Source organism: Meriones unguiculatus, chromosome 2, assembly GCF_030254825.1.
Source record: "Meriones unguiculatus strain TT.TT164.6M chromosome 2, Bangor_MerUng_6.1, whole genome shotgun sequence".
NCBI classification, from domain to species: Eukaryota; Metazoa; Chordata; class Mammalia; order Rodentia; family Muridae; genus Meriones; species Meriones unguiculatus.
This window is the reverse complement of record NC_083350.1, coordinates 169,825,523-169,848,160: the sequence shown is the minus strand read 5'-3', so window position 1 is coordinate 169,848,160 and position 22,638 is coordinate 169,825,523. Positions and strand designations below refer to the sequence as shown.

General features: G+C 40.0%; 1 protein-coding gene across 1 annotated transcript in view; it reads right to left on the bottom strand.

Annotated features, from left to right (window-relative positions):
* Nucleotides 1-12,839: 12,839 nt before the first annotated feature.
* The window catches only part of LOC110566506 (vomeronasal type-2 receptor 1), a 40,479-nt gene continuing 30,680 nt past the window's right edge, over nt 12,840-22,638 (bottom strand). Inside the window, exons 5-6 of the mRNA XM_021664362.2 lie at nt 17,346-17,469; nt 12,840-15,973 (exon numbers count right to left, since the gene is read on the bottom strand). Of these exons, the coding sequence (XP_021520037.1) occupies nt 14,991-15,973; nt 17,346-17,469 (1,107 nt within the window). The 3' untranslated portion in view covers nt 12,840-14,990. The remainder of the gene's footprint in view (nt 15,974-17,345; nt 17,470-22,638) is intronic.

The following is a 22,638-nucleotide window of genomic DNA, read 5'->3' as shown; positions in this document are numbered from 1 at the left end:
AGCCATGAGCTCCACGGGACATGCAAAGCTGAATGATGACCCAGCTGAACCTTCCCTTTTGCTTCTGAGGCAGCTGCTGCTGCTCTGGGGTAGTGTTGGAGATTTGGCCTTTCATAATGTAGTCTTAGCATAGTGAACAACATACTAATCTATAAAATACCATTTGGCAAGATTATAGTGTGACATGTTTGAAATTAAAAACTATTTCTTTGTAACATTTCTTTGGAATTTTAGAGTTGAGGCTAAGACAGATACAACTTCTCTGAAATGGTAAGAAAAGGCCAGGAACATATTAACAAACCTTATTTTCTTCTTTAACTCATAATAGTATTAGAAAAGCTTCTCTAAGGGATGTTGCCTGCCCCGGAATTTCCTAGAGGACAATAAGTGATAAAGTATCACTCTGAAAATAGTCCTCTAAGCAACAACAACAAAAAAAAGGATTAAGATTCCAGTTAAGTGTAATAAAGACTTTAATTTCAAAGAAAGCTAACACTTGTCCAGAACAATTTGGGAAGAAAGTTAGTGATATTATGTGTTCCCTCTCTTCATTATGCAGAGTTACGTAGAATTTGATCCCATAGAGGAAATGTTATAAAATATTTTCAAACTCCTATTCTTGTAGATAAAGGGCATGTAGATATAGATAGATGATATATAGGTAGAAGGATAGATGATACAAAGACAGATAGATGTAGATAGATGATAAGGAGATAGATCAATGATAGATAGATGGATAGATAGATAGATAGATAGATAGATAGATAAAACAGGCAAAAAACACACTATTTGTAGAAATTCTGACAAACCAAAATTATAAGTGAATATTTGAGTTGAGAATTCCAAGAGGAGCAGAAAGTGTTCTGTCTTTGAGAGAGCTCAGTAATGCCTGTGAATCAAAATCAACCAAACTGGACATGTTCATCCAGGCATCAGAACAGAAAGTGGGATGTCAATGAGTACCTTAGCAGAGTAAGCTGAGAACTCACTTACTGATTCTTATAGAGTGATCACCACAGATCAGATAAAAGGAATGTGCTTCCTACAGTTTAAATAAGTTTCTATCAAGGGCAGCAAGTCTCAAAAGTAATCATATTTGTTGGAGGCAAAATGTACGCCAGTATTTCCTGGACAAACATCTATTTACTCATCCATCTCTCACTTCTTTTCCAGTGCTCTGCACTGCAGAGTGGATAAAATTTTGTACTGTAGTATGAAAAGCAGAGAAATTTATTTCTTTGGTCATTTCTTAATTCCATTTATTTATTTGATATTTCATTCATATGAATATACTTTGGGAAAGGGAGTATGAGTCTTTGAAAGTATAGAATGTTAAGTAAGTAAAACTCTGGACACCACATTTCAGTCAGGCATACAGCTGGAGCATTATCAGTGCTCAATCTTGAGGTTAAAAATAAGATAGGACGATGTCCCCATCCCTCCACTAGGAATCCTGTCTAATTAGAATGTGTCCTCTTCAGTCTCCATGACCTCTGTTATTAGGAGTCTCAGCTAGAGTAACCCCCATTTCCTCCCAGAACCCTCCCCTTTCTTAGACCTCCAGCTGTCATAGAGATGCCCCCATCCATGTTTCTCTTCTCTCTGCTGGCCTTCTGTCCTTCCACCCCAGCCCTCGCCAGGTCTGATCTCCATCCTCATTTCTCTCTGTGTTCCCTCTCTTCAACTAATTCTGCTACCTATTCTATTTCCCTTCTGAGTAAGTTTTAAGCATTCTCCCTTGGAGCCTCCTTGTTACTTATCTTCTTTGGGTCTGTGAATTGTAGTATGTGTATCATGTACTATATGGCTAAAATCTGCTTATAAGTGAGTATATACCATGTGTGTCTTTCTGGGTCTGGGTTACCTCATTCAGGATGATCTTTTTTCCATCCATTTGTCTGCAATATTTATGATTTTCTTGTTTTTAATAGCTGAGTGGTATTCCATTGTGTAAATGTACCCACAGTTCTCTACCCGTTCTTCAGTTGAGGGCCATCTACTTTGTTTCCAGATTTTGGCTATTACAAATAGAGCTACTATGAACATAATTGAGCAAGTGACCTTGTTGTATAGTGGAGCATCTTTTGGGTATATGCCAAAGAGTGGTATAGCTGGGTCTTGAGGTAGAGCAATTCCTAATCTTTTGAGAAAGCACCCGATTAACTCTCAAAGTAGTACAAATTTTCACCCCCACAAGCAATGGAGAGGTATTCCCCTTTCTCCACATCCTAAGTAGCATGTATTGTCACTTGAGTTTTGTGTGTGTGTGATAGACATTTTTTCTTTCTTTTTCTTTTATTTTATTTTTTACAATTTATTCATTATATATCCCAATTGTAGTCCCCTCCCTCAAATCCTTCCAGTCCCACCCTTCCTCCCTCTTTCCCCTATCCCCTTTTCCTAGTCCACTGAAAGGGGGAATTCTCTTCCCCTGCCATCTGCCCCTAGCTTATCAAGTTTCATCAGTACTACCTGGATCCTCTTCCATTGTGGTCTGGCAAGGCCATACTCCAGGGGCAAGATTAGGCAATGGAGGTCATGACGAGTCCCTGCTCCCCTTACTCAGGAAGACCTACATGGAGACTTGGCTACCAATCAGCTACGTTTGAGCAGTGTGTCTAAATCTCCTCCATGCATGGTCCTTGATTGGTACATCAGTCTCTGCAGCACCTTGTTCAGATCCTTTAGCTTTGTTGGGCTCCTTGTGGTGCCCTAATACTTTAGATTTTTTTTAAATTTAATTATTTTTACCTCCCCCTGAGGGGGGAGTAGCCTTACCAGGACACAGAGGAAGACAATGCAGCCACTCCTGATGAGATCTGATAGACTAGGATCAGAGGGAAGGGGAGGAGGACCTCCCTTATCAATGGACTGGGGGAGGGAGATAGGTGGGGAAGAAGGAGAGAGGGATTAGGAGGGGAAGAGGGAAGGAGGTATGGGGGGATACAAAGTGAATAAACTGTAATTAATAAAAATAATTAAAGTCACTTGAATTTTTTATCTTAGCCATTCTGCCAGGTGTGAGATGAACTCTCAGAGTCATTTTGATTTGCATTTCCATGATGACTAATGATGATGAGTGTTTCTTTAAGTGCTTCTTGGCCCATTCGAGGTTCCTCTATTGAGAGTTCTCTGTTTAGGTCTGTACTCCATTTTTAAATGGATTATTTTATTTGTTGGTGTTTAATTTATTGAGTTTTTCTTTGTCGGATGTAGGATAGATAAATATTTTTTTCTCAATCTGTAAACTACTGTTTTGTTCTATTGACAGTGTCCTTTGCCTTACAAAAGCTTTTCTATCTCATAGGTACCATTTATTAAATATTGACCTTGGAGCCTGAGCTGTTGGTGTTCTGTTCAGGGTGTTGTCTCCTGTGCCAATGAGTTCAAGGCTCTTTCCTACTTTCTCTTCTAATAGATTTAGTGTATCTATTTTATGTTGAGGTCCTTGATACACTTGGATTTGAGTTTTGTGCAGGGAAGGAGGGGAACACCAACCCACCCACAAAACCTTTGACCCAAAATTTACCCTGCCTACAAGATATGCAGGAATAAAGAGAGAACAGAGATTGAGGGAATGCTCAACCAATGCCTGGCCCAAGGACCACCCCATGGGAGACAGCAAACCCCTAACACTATTAATGATACTCTACTATGCTTGCAGACAGGAGCCTGGAATAACTTTCTTCTGAGAGGCTCCAGATAGCAGCAGATCAGAATAGGTGCTGATACTTACTGCCAAATATTGGGTGAAGTGTAGGGTGTCTTTTGGAAAAGGTGGGGAAAGGATAAGAGGGCCTGGAGGTGACAGAAGTTCTAGAAGACCAAGAGACGCAACTAACCAGGGCCCCGCTGGGCTTGCAGAAGCGGAAGCACCAACCAAGGACCATGAATGGACTGGACATGGGCACCTACACAGATGTACCTGATGGGCAGCTTGGGCTTCGTGTGGGTTTCCTAGCGAGGGGGGCAGGGCTGTCTCCAACCTGGACTCTATTGCCCACTTTTTGATCACTTCCACTTGCCTGGGCTGCCTCACCAGGCCACAGTGGAAAAGAATGCGCTCAGTCCTGATACGACTTGATGAGCTGAGGTGTGTTTGTTGGGGTGAGGGGCTCCACTTTTCTGAGAAATAGGAGAGGGGGCATAGAGGAAGATGGAGGGAGGGTGGGACCAGGAGAAGAGGAGGGAGGGGGATACAATCAGGATGTAAAGTTGAATAAATAAATTAATTCTTTAAGAAAAGAAATTAGAAATGACACCTAACAAATAGCAGATACTATGTTTATGAAGTAAACCTATTAAACCTATTAGTAAATTTAGCCACTTGTTTGTGCTAAACACGTTTATAATAAAAGTTCTTTTTGTAACTTAAAAAATAAGTAAAAAAAAAAAAAATAGTATGGGAGCTGGCTTAGGTCTAACAAATTGGTTTGCTTATAAACTCAGAATATTTCTTTTCTGAGTAGATTATTGAACTTGTGGTCTATAAAAAAGCTGTTCCAGATTTCTGTTTAATATCAAAGATTCCATGACCTTCTCACACTACATTGCATTACAACTGTCTTATCTGACACATGTTAATGGGTTCAACAACAAAATGCCAATTATACACACACATGTAGTGGTACTCTTTTCTTGTGCAACTTCATAGTCTTAAAGTACACTTTTCATTTAAAATAGAGCCATTCTATGCCCTACATGCATCATTATAAGAGAGGCTTATGACAGTTAAAATAAGAATGTCTTCTTGTAAAAAGGATGATGTCCCCATTTATATGTAGGGCTATTTTTATTCTTTGTAATTATCAAATACTAAAATATGTCTTGAAGAATTGAAAGATATTTTTTCCTTTGGCAAAATAATTCTAACTAAATATGTTGTTTTATAAAAGCATCTCAGAATTTGGGGGTGAAAGTTCTTGCTGTGGGCGAGCACCTGCTTGATCATTGCACTGGGCATTGGAGAACAGCTTAGAATTAATTTCAGTATACTGCATTAAAATTATGGGGTTGCTATCTTGAGAAGTAGTGTGAAGATCAATCACACGACAGACAAAACTGCAAACACTTTCCTTGAGGCTGAACAAACATATGTAGGATAGAGTTTCTGTGTTATGGTTTGTTTTTTGTTTGGCCTATGTTTGCTTTGTTTTGTTTGTTTAAAACCAGACAAGATTTATTTTATGATAATTCATCTCATTAGCTGATTCTTTGGTAGTTGATTCTTGCAAGAAAATCCTCAGTAGGAAACAAATATGTTATTAATATGATAGATAGATCTCAGACGAACCTCCTTGAAATAGGCCAAGTCTCATCTCTCCCCTGCTTCTCACCTCCCAGTGGCTCTTCATCATGAATGGAAACATCACTAGTCTAGCTGACTCATATCGCTATTCTAGCTGACTTAGCGGATGTTAGACACCTTCCAAACTGCTTTCTGTTTTCCAGAGTTGCTCCCTTCATATCAAACCAGGCAACACAATGCGGCTCCACTTCTACAACTCCCAAGTGCTCCTGTCAATTACTTATTTCCTAGTTTGCTTCTCTGTTGATGTTATAAAACAGTGACCAAAAGTAACTTTGGGTCGTCAGAATGTTTCATCTAACAACTGCCTGGTCACACTCCATCACTGAGGGAAATCAGGGCAGGAGCTCACAGCAAGAATCTAGAATCAGGAATGGGTACAGAGGCCATGAAGGAACTCTGCTTACTGACTTTTTCACCTTGCTTTCTTGTACAACCCAGGACGATCTGCCCAGGAATGCCACACAGAAATGCCTGTGTGTCAATTTGATTAAAACAATTCCTCAGTTGAAGTTCCCTCTTCCAAGTGATTCTGTTTTGTGTCAAGTTGGCAAAAACTAACCAGTAAACTTGGTCTACACGACTCACACTTTAATAGTCTAATAATACTTTATCCACATACACATGAATTCTTGAAAGCCTCATGTGCACCAGGTTTGGGATCATTCACAGGAGATTTTCAAAGACAAGGCATTGTCCTTCTCTAAACACTTACCATATTTGGCATAGTAAATAATAAACTGAAAATGATGGAGCCATGATTTTTAAAGTTTATTTATTCATTATTTATACAGCATTCTGCCTGCAGGTGGGCTGGCGCACCAGAAGCAGGCACCAGAGCTCACTATAGATGGATATGAGCCACCATGTGGCTGCTGAGAATTGAACCCAGAACCTTTGGGTGAACAGCCAGTGTTCTTAACCTCTGAGCCATCTCTCCAGCCCACAGCTATGATTGTAGTAAGGTAGAGAAGAAGTAAGCTGACCTAGGACCACGGAAGGCTTTGGTGTGATATGATGAACAAATCCCTAAGAGAAAGGAAGGACAGCACATACATGAGAAGGCTGAGGTGAGATGTGTGTTCTACCTAGTTCAGTGCTTCTAGCACCAATGATGTCAGCAGTGACTGCTGGACTCTGCCCTTTCTGTATCTCTGGGCATTTTTGTGGAACTTTCCTGGATTGGGTTGAACTCAGCCTATTGTAACAGATTTCCATTTTTTTTTTCTTTCTTTCTTTTTTTTTTCTTTTTTGTCATTCTAGTTTTGACTTTGTTTCTCATAGTTTTGTTACAGCTAATTAAAGCAAAAAGATGGGAAAATTTCACAACAAACCAAACACTTACTAGGCATTTGAGGCACATACTGAAGCACAATTTCTTCTCTAGTAGGCACTTCTGATCCCACTTTTCTCTTTTCTATTTTTTTCTTTAATTTGCTTTTATTTAAAATGTGAATTTAACAAGTGATGCCTTATAGAGACGCTGAGCATGGAAATGTTGCTCTGCCAAATAATAGTAATTAGATATTAGGTATCAGTTACTACTTGCTGTTTTTCCAAGGCTATTGATTCCAAACTTTTTTCTTCTTTTTTATAATTTATTCACTTTATATCCCAACTGTAGCCCCCTCCCTCATCTCCACCCAGTCCTACTCACCCTCCATCTCTCCCTCCTATGTTCTTTCCCTAGTCCACTGATAAGGGAGGTCCTCCTCCCCTACTATCTGACCCCAGCCTATCAAGTCTCATCAGGGCTGGCTGCATCATTTTCCTCTGTGGGCTGGCAAGGCTGCCCCACCAGAGGGAAGTGAGCAAGGAGCTGGCAACAGAGCCCATGTCAGAGACAGCCCATAGTCCCCTTACTAGAGAACCCACATGAAGACTGAGCTGCCTATTGGCTACATCTGAGCAAGAGGTCTAGATCCTTTCCATTCATGGTCCTTCATTTGTACATCAGTCTCTGCAGGCCACCCTGGACACAGATTTGTCGGCTTTGTAGGTCTTCTTGTGGAACTCCTGTTTCCTCCTGATACTTATATCCCCTCACTCATCCATAAGACTCTGGACTGTAGTGTGGTAATCCTGTTATATGGCTGATATCCACTTATAAGTGAGTACCCATGCGTGTCTTTCTGGGTCCAGGTTAACTCACTCAGGGTGGAATTAGCTCCATCCATTTGCCTGCAAATTTCATGATTTCCTTATTTTTCATAGCTGAGTAGTATTCCATTGTGTAAATGTGCCACAATTTCTGTACCCATTCTTCAAGTCAGGGACATCTAGGTTGTATCCAGATTCTGGCTATTACAAATAAAGCTGCTATGAACATAGTCACCCAACAGAATGGCTAAGATCAAAAACTCAAGTGGCAACACATGGGTTCCAAGCAGGAAGGTGAGAGTGGGCCCCACGTTTAAATCCATGTGTCCCTCCTCCCCCCAGTGCCAGAAGGTATCCTTTCCACAGTGCAGTGAGAGTGAGCACCTGAGTTTGGAACCTGGAGCACTGATGTTAGTCTTTAGGCAGCCTGCTTCTGGGTTACCTAGCAACCTATGGTATCATCATGTGTTGCCCACCAGGTAGCCACACCTAGCAGGCGTGGTTAAGTTTCTCCTTAAAAGGTTCAACCTGCTTGGAGACTGAGCTGCCATGGGCTACATCGGCGCAGAGGTTCTAGGGGTTCTAGGTTATCTCCATGCATGGTCCTTGGTTGGAGTATCAGTCTCAGAAAAGTCCCCTGTGCCCAGAATTTTAGACCTGTTCACTCCTTGGGGAGCTCCTGTCCCCTCCAGGTCTTCCTATCCCCCCCACTTCTTTCATAAGATTCCCTGCACTCTACTGAAAGTTTGGCTACGAGTCCCAGCATCTCTTTCGATACCTTGCTGGGTAAAGTCTTTCAATGGCCCTCTGTGGTAGGCTCCTGTCCTGTTGGGTTCCCTGGAAATAGGAACAGGAACTGTCTCTGACATGCACTCAGTGGCTGGCTCTTTGATCACTTCCACCTGGGGGAAGGGTGCAGCTTTACTAGGCCACAGAGGAAAACAATGCAGCCAGTCCTGATGAGACCTGATAGACTCGGGTCAGAGGGAAGGGGAGGAGGACCTATCCTATCAGTAGACAGGGGAAGTGGCATGGAAGAAGTGAGGGAGGGTGAATAGGATTGGGAGGGGTTGAGGGAGGGGGCTACAGCAGGGATACAAAGTGAATAAACTGTAATTTACAAAAATATAAATAAATTTAAAAACAAAAACAAACAAAAGGTTCAACCAGCCACTTTGTCACTTTCTTGCCTTCTTACCCTCTTGTCCTCTCCCCTTTCTCTGTCTGAGTGTCTCCTCCCCTCCCCCTATCATGTCTTTCTCTCTCCTTCTCTCTCTTTTTTCATCTCCATCCAATAAACCTCTTTAATATAAATTCTGCTGTGCACATCATCATTTCATTGGTCCTAACAACTGGTACCCAGAAGGTGACCACAGGATGGTGAGAGTGGGCCCAGAGTTTGGAGCTATGCCCTCCGGTCCTGGAAGGTATCCACTCCAGGTATCCACACCCAGTGAGAGTGGGGACCAGCCAGTACCTGGAAGGCCAAAGATGGTGGCCTAAGGCTGCAGCTGTACTGGGTAGGAGCCTGAGAACTTTTCCCAGGTTTAGCTGGATGAACTGAAGTTGAACCCTCAAGTTTCACCATGGTCTCTCCTATCATCTGAGTAACACAGATGTTAGGGTTTTGGGGACTGTTACAGGTTCAGGAATAGCCGCTCACTGATGGCTGAGACACCAGACTCAAATCAACAGTGGTTTATTGAATGCTAAACAGAACCTGACCAGTCAGGGCCATAGTCTGGACTCAGGAGCCGGACTATGATGTGGGTGTACTCCTAAAGCAAGTTTTTTGTTTATTAGTTTTGTTTTGTTTTTATTCAAGGAAAAAAAGCCTGTAACCAGGTAACAATTAGGTAACAAAACTGTAGCCAGGTGTAGGAAACAAACCACAACTAGCCAACCAGGTATCCAGGTGCAGGAAGCAACATTCCGTCATTTTGGCTAGCTAGACAAAGCGTTTCTAACTGACCTTTAATTGGGCTCAGTATTTAGGGGATTTCATAGAGTGTCCAGGTAACAAAGTATACAAAGTTTTGGAAATGAAATCATAGAAACATAATCAAAATGGAGACTTGGAGGCAAAATGGCTTCTGATATGCTCAAGGCTACAGCAGGTGTTAACAGAGGAGCCATAGTTACCCTCAGAATAAAACAGGTCTCAACAGAGGGGCTATAGAATTTAAGTTGGTGACAACAGCATCCACAGTGAGGCCTGCCAGTCCCTCCGATCTCACTGCTCAGCTTCTGTTCAGATGCCATGTTCAGTCGATGCCACCATCTTGGCTCCACCCAACAGACTCCCTTTTCTCAGTAGGGTTTTCCCCGCTCCCCCACCTGATCTGGGTGACCCCAGATTTTGTAAGGAACATCATATAGCTCTGAGGGAAGATCAGAGGCCTGACCTATTCCTGATAAAGAAACCAATTCAGCTACCTATCTCTTCCTGGGGATACCCACCTTATATGCTAATAAGATGCCTTGGTTGCTTGACTTTCCAAATGACCTTTGACTTTACCTGAATATTTTCCCCTCCCCATAGGATAATTAAGTATTGTGTTCTCCTTCTTGTGATAGGACCCTGCTCCTACATATAAATGACATACTGTACCACTACATGCAAATCAAGTATCCCTAATCCCCTGACCCAGCGATCAAAAGATTTCATCCTCAAAATCCCTCCCACTACCCAAGGCTTAAAAATCCCAGATTTCAAAAAAATGTGCTGGCTGTTTGCATGCTGCATGATACCATCAGCCTTCCACAATAGCCACCAGACAGACCGCATTTCCTCTGTGGGAGGGAGGCCTCTCCACCCTACCCCCATCCCTGGGGATTTGTTGCCCAACTGCTGCAAACTTCTGGACCACCAGGGGCTCCATAGGCCACAGAGAGAGCTATCATTCAAACTGTACTACAGAGCGACAGTAATAAAAACTACATGGTATTGGCATAGAAACAGAATGGTGGTCAACAGAATCAAATAGAAGACCCAGAAATAAGCCCACACACCTACAGATATGTGATTTTTAACAAAGAAGCCAAAACCATACAATGAAAAAAAAAAAAAGATAGCATCTTCAACAAATCGTACTGGTCTAACTGGATATCCACATGTAGAAAAATGCAAATAGACCCATATTTATCACCCTGACAAAACTAAAATCAAAGTGGATCAAATACCTCAACATAAAACGAGACACACTAAATCTGTTAGAAGAAAAAGTGGAAAAGAGCCTTGACCTCATTGGCACAGGAGACAACTTCCTGAACAGAACACCAACAGCACAGGCTCTAAGATCAACAATCAATAAATGGAAACTCATGAAATTGAAAAGCTTTTGTAAAGCAAAGGACACTATCATCAGAACAAAACAACATCCTACAGATTGGGAAAGGATCTTCACCAACCCTATATCTGACAGAGGGCTAATATCCAGAATATATAAAGAACTAAAGAAGTTAAACAGCAACAAATCAAGTAATCCAATTAAAAATGGGGTACAGAGCTAAACAGAGAATTCTTTATAGAGAAATATCGAATGGCACAGAAACACTTAAAGAAATGCTCCACATCCTTAGTCATCAGGAAGATGCAAATCAAAATGACATGAGATTTTACCTTATACCTTACATCAAAAACTCAAGTGACAACACATGCTAGGGAGGATGTGGAGAAAGGGGAACCCTACTTCATTGCTGGTGGGAATGTAAACCTGTACAAGCACTTTGGAAATCAATCTGGCACTTTCACAGACAATTAGGAATAGCGCTACCTCAAGATCCAGCTGTTCCACTTCTAGGCATATATCCAAAACACGCTCAAGTATACAACAAGGACATTTGCTCAACCATGTTCATAGCAGCTTTATTCGTAATAGCCAGAAGCTGGAAACAACCCAAATGTCCCTCAACTGAGGAATGGGTACAGAAATTGTGGTACATTTCCACAATGGAATACTACTCAGCAATTAAAAACAAAGAAATCATGAAATTTGCAGGCAACTGGTGGGAACTACAAAAGATCATCCTGAGTGAGGTATCCCAGAAACAGAAAGACACACATGGTATATACTCACCTATAAGTGGATATTAGACATACAATATGGGATAAACATACTAAAATCTGTATACCTAAGGAAGCTAATCAAGAAGGAGGTCCCTGGGTAAGATGATCAATCCTCATTTAGAAAGGCTTTTGTACCTTTCTTGTGGTATGTTTTTAACTTCAGTGTACTATATTAAGAATTTTTGCACAGTGTACTTTATTGAGAATTTCATCGGTGGAATTATCCTATAATTTTCGTTTTATGTTCTTTCTATATCTAATTTTGGTGCGAGGGTGATATTGGCTTCCTAAAAAGTTTGGTGCGTTACTTCCTTGTGTCTTGGGAAAGTCAACGTTAGTTTTTTAAAGATCTGGTAGAATTCCGTAGTGACTCTATCTGCACTTTCTTTAGTTGGACTTTTTTTATTGGTGCTTCAATTAATTCATATGATTTGTTTGTTTGTTTGTTTGTTTGGAGGAACCATAACAAGACTGAGGCTGTGACATTTTTCTTGAGAGCAATAACACTTTTTTAAAACTTTTTATTGGTTCATTGTAGCTTTCACATACTGTATCCCAATGACACTCATTCCCCTGTCTTTTCATACCTGCCTTCTATCCTAGCAACCTCTCCAAAAACAAAAAAAAAAAACCACTTTTTTCAAAACTGTAGTGTGTCACAATATGTCCCACAATGCACCTTTTTGTCTCCATAAAGCCCATCACCAGCTACAAGCAAATGCTCAAACATCACTATCAAATTCTAGTTAAGATTTTCTTACAAACCAACATGTATGAGTGGACAAAGATTTCAGTCTCTCACTAGAAATAATTTTTAAATAAAATATTGTATTAATTCTTTGAGAATTGCATACAATGTATTTTGATCATATCTCCCATTCTTTCCCTAATTCTTCCCAAACCTACATCCCCCTACTCTACCCCCTTCCAGCTTCCTATATAATTTTTTTATAACCTAAGTCCAATTTTTCCTGCCCATATATTAATGGAACCATCCTCTGGAGCATAATCAACCTAACAGGCTCTTTCCTCCCCCTTAAAGAAAGCTGTCTCTCCCTCTCCCAGAATCCATCAACTGTCAATAGTTCTTCAACTAAGAATGGGAACTGGTGGTTCCCTCTCCCCTCCATGCTGGAATGTTGACTGGCTTGCTTTGATATGAAAGAAATAATTTTTAAATGATGTATTAATCAAAAAACTTCCAATGTTATGAGACATAGTTTAATTATTAGTATGTAGTTAATTATAAAATTAAAACAGTACAAATTCAACTATAATCTTTTGACAATTTCTTATTTTTACTAACCATCAGCCAGTTTTATAACTATATTTTGTGCCAGTAACAAACTGTTACCCCTTAAAAGTATAAAGTGGCATAAACAAACATTGTCATTAAATGTGCAAGTCAATTTAATATTGGTGTTTTATGTCTTTGATTTACTGAACTTACTGCTCACAAGAGACTTAATTGCAACAAATACCAGATTAACAAGACAGTATCACTGAGAGATGTGGTGGGAAGAAAATATAGAATCAAATATTAACCAGATGAAGTTCTGCTATGAACTCTTTAGAGAGCATGTGGTCAATATTCAGCATCTCAGCAAAAGAAAGAATGATATTGAGGTTGAAATATTTTGAGTATAAAAGCAAGTTACATCATTACAAATAAATCATCGAGCTTTGTTTGAAAATTGAAACAGATTATTAAGAACATCAAAAATTGATGCACAATTGAAAAAAAAGTTGACTTTTAGATTTTCATTTTCTATATTCCTCTATGGTTAAAAAGAAATCATTTTCTCTTACCAGGAGTATATCCCCATCAAGGAAAATTCAAAAAACGCACAAGCAGAAGAAAGCAATGATGACCAAAGAAAGCAATTTTCCATCTCTTCATACTTGTGATAGTAACTTATCTAATGATTATAGGGGCTGTGATGAAGAACACTGGGAAAATATGGGGCAATGGATAGATATAAGTGTCTGTCTAGAAAACACTGGGGTGCATTGGCCCTCCAACAAATGTGATCACTTTTGAGTTTTGCCAAGGTTTAATATAAGCTTCTCACTTAAACTATGAGAAGCCTATTTCCTTTATGTGCTCTAGAATGTTCTCTCTTTTTAATCAGTAAATAAGTCCCTGACTTTCCCTGCTTAGCTAGGCATCATGCTTTCACTTTCTGCTGTAACACATCTGCAGAAGAAATTAAAGTTTGAGGAATTGAAATTCACAAATATTAAGCTCTCTTGAAAACACAGCACATTCCATCCATGTTGTACCTCTACAGTCAAATGTGTACCTGAAGTTTAGGCTATCTACTATAAATTCTGTTTGATGCACTTTTAGCTTATATGCATATACATACATATAGCTTATTTCTAAGTTTTATGACAAAGAGACTGAAAAGATGTCTATAACATTTACATATGGGAAGTAAATTCCAGTAAGTGTATGAGCAGAGGACACATTGTCTATCATTGTATATCATTTAAAAGTAATTTTTAAAAGTCTTGCATTCTAATTCCTGGTTTAGGTAAACATTTTCTTCCTTTGCCATGGATCTTTACTATCTAATCTATTTAAGGCTGGGCCGGTATCTCACCTTCCTTTGTATTTTTTTCTCAAGCAGAGGAATGTTTTGAAACTCAGACATTTTGCCACTTATTCTCCCTGACAAACCCTGAAGCAGGATCATACATTGCCTCAGAAAATCTTATCTGTTTTCATTACTAGCTTAAGAAAACAAACAAACAAAAAAAAAAAAACAAACAAATTTTATCAATACTTCAATTCCCCCAATCTCATCGGTACACAGAGTCCTTCAAAGCAGAAATTATTTTCCGAGAATTCTTTAAAGCTTCTGCTCCCAGGAAAGCGTCAGAACTGTTAACCTTTTATTTCTTTTCTATGCATTAACGCTCTGCCTGTATGTAACCTTGTGTACCACATCTATGCCTGCTATTAGGAGAGGAAATTGGCTCCCCCTAGCATAGGTGCAAAAGCACTTGTGAAGCATGTAGGTGCTAAGAAATGAACCTAGATCTTCTGAGAGGGCTGCCAGCACTCGTAAGAACTGATACATGTCTCCAGACCGAGCTGTAATTTCTGAAAGTACAACTGTTCATTTCAGAGAGGCATCAACAGGAAGCAAAAGGCTTCTTTGGGTCCTACCTATCTGTTTTTATTTAATGTGAGTATCTAGAACAGATATTAAAAAAAAGAACAACTTTGTGAGCCATTTTTACCTCAGGGTTTGATAAATTATGTTTGTATATACCCTCTAACTTGAAAATCCTAATGAAATGGTTTCCAATTTTCACCATAAGTGGCATTCTCATCTATGTGAAATGGCATGTCGCAGAATGAGATTCCATTCAACGTGTTGACCTTACACTAACACAGCCACAAACCAATACTACCCCAGAGCAGCAGCAGCTTCAGAAGCACGTAAAAGGGAAGATTGAGCCAGGTCATCATTCAGCTTTGCATGTCCCGTGGAGCTCATGGCTCTACTCATCCAGAACAGTAGACACTGTGGTGTTGTTGAGCTCACTGCTCACAGAGGCAGAGGTCAGCTGGATGCTCCTGTCTACAGTGGGCACTCTTCCACCCACAGTTTCATCAGTGTTCCTCTTTGGTCTCAGCAAGATGATGAAGCACTTGGGAAGAAATATACAGCCCAACAAGCCATAGCTGGATGCCAAAATGGCAAAGATTTCCACAGCCACTTTGAATTTGCCTTTGGTGCTCAGGTAAGCTGGGACAAAAGAGATCCAGACGATGAAAAAGACCAGCATCCCAAAAGTGATGCATTTCCCTTCATAATAGTTATCTGGCAGCTGGCGAGCCACAAAGGTTGTAAGAAAACACAGCAAAGCCAGGAGGACATCAAACCCAAATATGGAGCACAGAAACTCTATAGAACCTTCATCGCATTCAAAGATGATCTTTACATTTTGAATTTCAATGTTCTTGAACATCCTCGGAGGCTCCAACACCAAGTAAGCAGCACATACACCAACCTGTCCTACAACACAGATCAGCACAATGAGTTTTCGAATAATGGGGTGCATGGATATGAGCTTTGTTTTGGATACGGAGATCCTATAGGCAAAAAAGAGTGAGATAGTCTTCCCAAGAATGGAAGACAGACAAAGGCAAAATCCCAGAGCCAGAGTGACCTGGCGGGCCATGCAGGACCAGTGTTGTGGCTTGCCTATGAACAGCATGGAAGACAGCACTGTGATGATCAGAGACATCTGAATGAGGAAGCTCAGCTCCCGGTCATTGGCATTCACCAGAGGAGTGTGCCTGTAGATCACATATACCACAGTGACTGCCAAGATGACAAGTGCCCCAAAGATAGAGAGAATGACAAGGGTGAACCCCAGGGCCTCCTCATAGGCCAGGAATTCCACGTTCTTTGGCACACACTTGCTCTTCTGTGCATTGGACCAGTCATCTTCACCACATGGCTCACATTCCCTTTGACCTATTGAGAAAGAACAGAGAATTGACATCAAGAGAACCCAGTTGTCACTTTTAACTGTGAACAGTCCAGGGCACCTAACGACCTGAACAAGGTTTACTGGAAACCCATTATAAAATATATATAATATCTTAAATTTAGTAGTGGTAGAAATGGCCTTGGTGCCTGCAGATGCTGTGGCAGATTGAGAGTTGTTTTTAATTTGAGGAACTGAGCATTTCTTTTCAACTGCAGCCTTTCTTGAATTGGATTTTTAGTGATGTGCTCCTTTTTTTCTCCTCCAACTCTTGATTGAGGATAGAGGTCTATGTTTTTATCAATCCCCAAGCAGCCCAGAAATGAGAAGTCCATCTACTTAGATGAATCAATCACAAGGGCTGGGATTCAGCTGGTTTAACCCCTTGTATTTTCAGTCTCTCCTCTAATATTCTCTTGTTCAGGAGAATCATGTATGTGACCATTCAAATATTCCCAACTCTAGATGCTCACTTGAATGAGTGATGTAAGGAGAACAGGGAGAAGAACAAAGCCACCATCCCTGGTCATGAGGCTAAGAAGGCCTAAGTCTGGATGGAGCCTCTAGGAGGAAGCATTGGTGAACAAGAAAATGGTAGTTGAGGTGAGGTTATGGCAGATGATAGAATGGATCTACTCAATGTTAATTTAAAGATTCGGCTAAGCACTGGCATTCACTTTCAGTCACTCTGACTCCTGGCCTGGACATCTCTGGATGGATTTCTCTGGATGGTGCAGCCTGGCGGACCTTTATCCAGGGAGTGGTGCAGGTTACAGGGTGCTTGTCTTTCACCACAGACCATTTTATCCTTTCTACATGATTGTGCTGATTGCAATGTAACAAAAGGCAAACATATAAATAGAAAAAAAAGAATATATAAATAGAACTAAACCTGCTCCAACATGTTTCACAAAACCAAGCCTGCCTACGTCACCTCCAGAGCAGCAGGGGAGCGAGCTGTGGTGCAGTTCATGCTGAAGCAGCTGTGTAGTGTGTGGTGCACAGAACTTTGACACAACGGGGGGGGGCTTTTCTCCAACTACAGTTAGGGTGCAGTCTATTCCAAAAGCAAGTAATTTAAAGATTTTGTGAATTTATTCATGTTTCATGTTTTATGTATTTTCTTTTGTGTTTCCTTATGAACTTTATGGTTGTCTTTTTCAACTGTAATAGTTTCAGAAGTGAAAAGCAACATTATCCTTTATTCACAATGTACAGAACCTTTAATAGTTGGATAGATGTTAGTAATTTTGCTATACATTTTTATATGTTTAATTTAAAAACGTTTCCAAGGACTTCTTTGTCAGCAGATGTTTAATCTAATTTCATTACTACTAATGAAAAGGTGACCATCTCTACCTGGTTTCTCTGACACGTATCCATCAGCACAAGGGATGCAATCAAAGCAGCATATGGGTTCCCCCTGGCGAATTCCCTTCCGGGTCCCTGGAGGACACACATCCGTGCAGACTGAATAGGGAAGCTAGCAGAGACAGAGATAATGCACATAACAAAGCCTTGAAACTTTTCCACTTGTGAAACAGAGGAAGTTCTCACTTATATTTCCAGAGACTTATGTCCTATTTATAAAGGAGATAAGCCCATGGTACTAAACAAAGAAAGCAAACTATGGCAATGTGGAGAAGCTAGACAGAGCTTCTGCTCAACAGCAGTCTTGTCATTTACTCTGGAAATGGCGAACTAACTCTAATGACAGTTCTTTGTAATCTTGGTGATCAAGACCAAACTAATATCACATGGGCTGCAGCAGATGGGACAGTTTGCTAAGTCTGTTCCTGTTTTTAAAAACTTAACACTCCAATAATCATCTTGAAAACCTGAAACATATTTCTTCTCAGAAAATCATCCCATAATAATATTAAAATTAAACATATTTTCTACATGGTAGAAAAAAATAAAAGTCAGTTCCAGGGAGGAAATTGAAAAGACATAACAAAATTGCAGAAGATGGATAGTCCAGAAATATTTTATTGCTAAGTCAATTCAGAATTTTTGTAGCAAACACAAGTCTCCTTTCATATCATATATTTTACACATATTTATACTTTGAAATAAGGTGATAATTACAAATAAATGTGTCTTTATCTAGGAATAGGAGGGTACTTTTTTTACACTTAACTTTTTTTCATACAGTATATTTTGAGGATGATTTCCTCCTCTCTCAGCTCCTCCCAGATCTTTCCCTCCTCCCTCTCTTCCTTTCTTAAGAAAGAAAAAAAGTGAAACTCAGAACAAACAAACCAATAAGACAAAATAAATTCTGAAACAAAACAACCCCCAATACACACACATGTACATACATTCATGCACACACACACATGTGCCATGGAGTTCATCTTGTGTTATTCAATTACTTCTGGGCGTGGGACCTGCCCTGAAGAGATGTACCCAGTGACATTCCATTGGAGGAAACTGATCTTCTTTTTGCCCACATGTATGACTTACAAATGATATTTTGGTTAGCAGTGGGACCTGGTGCCCACTTTCCTCTCTCAGTGCTGGGATCGCATCTGTCTTGAACCTGTATTGTCCTGTATATGTGTAGTGCCATGGTCTCTGTGAGTTTATATATACACCAGACCTGCAAGGTCTGGAAGACACTAACTCCTTGGCATCATCCACCACCTCTGGCTCTTAAAATCTGTCCCTCTTCTTTTCCACATAGATCCTTGTTGGCTAAAGGGATCTCACAAGTCCCTCAAACATTACAGACTAATGCATGGTTATTGGTTATTCTCCACAATCTGATGGTAAGATCCTATTGCTAAACAGAACTTATGCTATCAAACACATCAAAGTCAAGCTGGTGCCCGACTAAAACTTTTACCCCTGCTGACTAGCATTCATGGTGCCGGGAAGTACACTGCAAGCTGCTGGAGGAGAAAAGTAATCATTAATATCACCTAGCTACAAACCCTCTGACCTATAGCATCAACCTCCTTGCAAAATAGACTAGGGAAATTTTGGCTCAAATGTCATGGGAGTAACCAACCACATTTTTATTGGATTTAAGACCCACTCCGTGAGATGGAACTCATATATGATACTGCTGAAGCACCAATAACCTGAAACTATCTAGGTCATGGGTCTAGAGGAAAACCTAACTACTATTATTATCCTTAAAGAATATAGAAAAAAGATTCCTGATGACACGCTGCTGTACTCAGAGATCCATGTCTGTCAGCCTTCATCAGAGAAGCTTCCTCCTGAACTAGACAAAACTGAAAGATGCATAACTGAACACCATGTAGAATGAAAGACTTTGGAATACTCGGTCCTAAATGAGACGTCTTCCTCAGACCCCTTCCACCAAGTCTCTAGGAGGACTTTCTTGAAGGAAAAATAAACCACTTTTTCTGAAAGAGTATAATAAGTGGAATCTCAGAACTTATGTGGCCAACGAAGAAAGATCATGAACTTGAGGTAAGTCTCAGTGAACAGTGAGATCATGTCTCAGAAAACAAACAAACAAACAAACAAACGAAAAAATGTAACCCTATAAGGCTTTCTATCATTAAGACAAACATAGATGACTGATGCTATTAGTAAATGCTTATTAAGTTGGTGTTGAATTATATTTGAAGCACTCCATTATACAAGTATAACATCAATTTTAATAGAGAAGAGAAATAAAATGAAAACTTATTAAAATAGAAATACATTCCCATGCTTTTACCAGTTTTCTTTCAATTTTAGTAGAATAGGAACGGACACCCTTGTATGAGCAAACATTTGCCTTTTTCATGAAATCAATATACTGAGCACATAGCAAAAGGAACTTAAAAGGAAAGTGTCAAGGTTCATCTATACAGTACTTCCTTGTCCAGACGGTGGGCTCAGCACCACAGAAGATGTTTGATACTTCAGACTTAGGGACACTGTTCTTTCTGCAGCCTAAAAGAGTCACAGTTCTGTGTTGTCCTACCTGGCCACCTCTGGCTATTGAGTCCTCAATAAAGCTAATGTGACTAAGGAACTAAATCTTCCACTTTATTTAACTTTTATCTATTTACTTTTTTTGTGTACAATTCTGAAATCAAACTCAAGGGCTCAGTCATGCTAGGTAGGCACTGTACCAGCCCAGCTGAAAACTAACATACATTTTTAAAGCTATCTGTATTTAGGGGCTACTGAGTTGGACAAAACAGTCCTGAACAAAGAAATGAAATGCAGGGCATGGTGGCACACACCTTTATTCCCAGAGAGTGGTAGAACTATGTGAGTTTGAGGCCAAACTGGTGTGCATGGTGAGTTCCAGGAAAGCCGAGTTACACAGAACCGCATGGTTCATTACATGAGCCACAATGCCTGGATGCGCTCCTGCACAGCACTAGTACTATTTCCCTGTGAAATGTTCAGAGCTGCTGATCATGCATCAGCAGCACTCTTCCAACAGAAAGGGAGAGGAGAGGCACTGGTGATGTAATTCAACGAGAAAGCACTTGCCTAGCATACATGAAGTCCCAATCAATGGAGAGGTATAAATAACAATAACAACAATAATAATAACAGTAGCAGTAAAGATAGCCTTTCTTTGATAAGTAATTTACATAAAAATAAATACAAGAAATCATAATCTTTGTACTATTTCTCACAATGTTGAAAATTTTAAACGCAGCTCTTTCTCATTTAACATCTCAATGTGGGTTTCTTTTTTAGTTCATAATTAAGACTTTTTAACATGTCTAGGCATCCATACATAAACCACCCTGGTAATTAGTGATTCCAGAGTGGCCCACCTATTATATACCGAGACTTTTGTATCTATCCTCTGCAAAGATTGCATGAATTTAAGAGAGAAATTCCCACATGACCCATGACCACAACATCACAAATAGAATGAAAATGTCACAGACTTCCAAGTACCTGTAAGCAGAGAAAGAAATGTTAAAAACCAAAGAAGGCTGTCTCTGTTGCTCCATCTTCAGTCCTGGATATGAAGAAAATGGCTTGAATCGAAACTGAGTTGTGCGGGAAAATGGTGAGAGAGAGCAGAGAACCTAAGGTTTCCTAATAGCAAAACAAATCATCCTTAGAAATAGCAGTGTCCATTCCTACCTTAAAACACAACCAAAACCTTTGCACAGAGTGCTGGCTAATGGGAAAGGGCCCAGTGTGACAGTTTCTGAAAAGACAGAAAAAGGACTAAGAAGAACATGAAGAGGATAAGAGACATTTTTTTTATATTAGTAAAAGGCTAAAGAAGTAGAAGTTATATAAACTAAGACTCCATCAGAAACCAGACTGGACTGGACTATAATGTCATAAACATGAAAGTTTTTTCTTTCCTTTTCATCAACCAAACTACATTTCCTTTTATTAGAACAGACTGCCCTGAAAGAGAGACATTGTAAGTGACACAAAAACCTTTATCCTCACCCATAAAAATGCCCAAAAATAGAACTGTGCCTCTCTGCAAGTTTCCTATTGCAAGGAAAAAATTTGAAAAGCATTCCAAATTAAAATTCTATCCCAAAATAAATACACCACCACCACCATTAAACAGAAGAATGCTACCATAACACAGTACTTAATATAGAGTTAAAATTTTTTTCACCCAAAAAAAGTACTCAGAGATGTGCAAAATTATCTTGAAACACAGACTTTAAAATTAATGGCTATGTCACGATTGGAAAAATAGCATTAAAGCTATGGGAGTCACCAACCACTTTCTGACTGAATTTAAGCTCTACTCCATGTAACGAACCTTATGCCTGTCATGGTTAGCTGGGCCCAGAGCTAGTGACTAGTCAATATACCCTAGGGGAGAACCTATTAGTATTTATTAGCTAAATAGACACAATATTAAACAGTCCTCTAAGTCTTTATGTTTATACTCATAGATTAGTGCATTTCTCAACCCTCATCAGAGAGCTTCTCTTTTGCAGTAGATGGAATATAACACAGAGACTGACAACCAGTCAAGGTACAGAGAATAAGAGACTATGGTGTGCTCAGCCCTAAATGGGACATCTATGCCACACCTTTCCTCCTAAGGCTCGGAGATCATCTTACAGGGGGCAAAAAGACTGAAGAAGCTAGAGGCAGTGGATGACCACTTCCACACAATGTTATGCAGACATGATAATTCTCGGACACACAAGAACTCCCAGAAACTATGACTTCAAGAAGACTGACATAATATCAAGCCAGCTGGAAAATCTCCACAGGGATTGGGGCAGACATCATAAGTTACCAGGCCGCCAACTCCTAGCTGAGAAGAAGCTATTGGCAACTTATGGCTGCGTTGGAAAGGAAATCAGTTTTCTTCAGGGATGTTGGTCCTGAGAGGCTACCATAATCCTGTAGCTGACCCCCCATATCCAAACAAATATAGGCAGCTCTTAGTGGGTTTATAAAAAGTGTTCAAAAAGTTTGGAGGGAAAATAGAGGAGAACTGAACGGGAAGACAAAGGGTATGGGTTGGATCAAAATACATTATGTGCACCTATAAAATTCTCAAACAATAAAAAGTAGATAAAATTAAAGGCTGTACAACCATGGAGCCTGCAGGAGTCCGACCTAGGTCCTCCACAAATACATTACAGTTGTGTAGCTTGGTCCTCTTGTTGGACTTCTGACAGCGGGAGCAGGAGCTATTTCTGACTCTATTGCCTGCCTTTGAGACCCT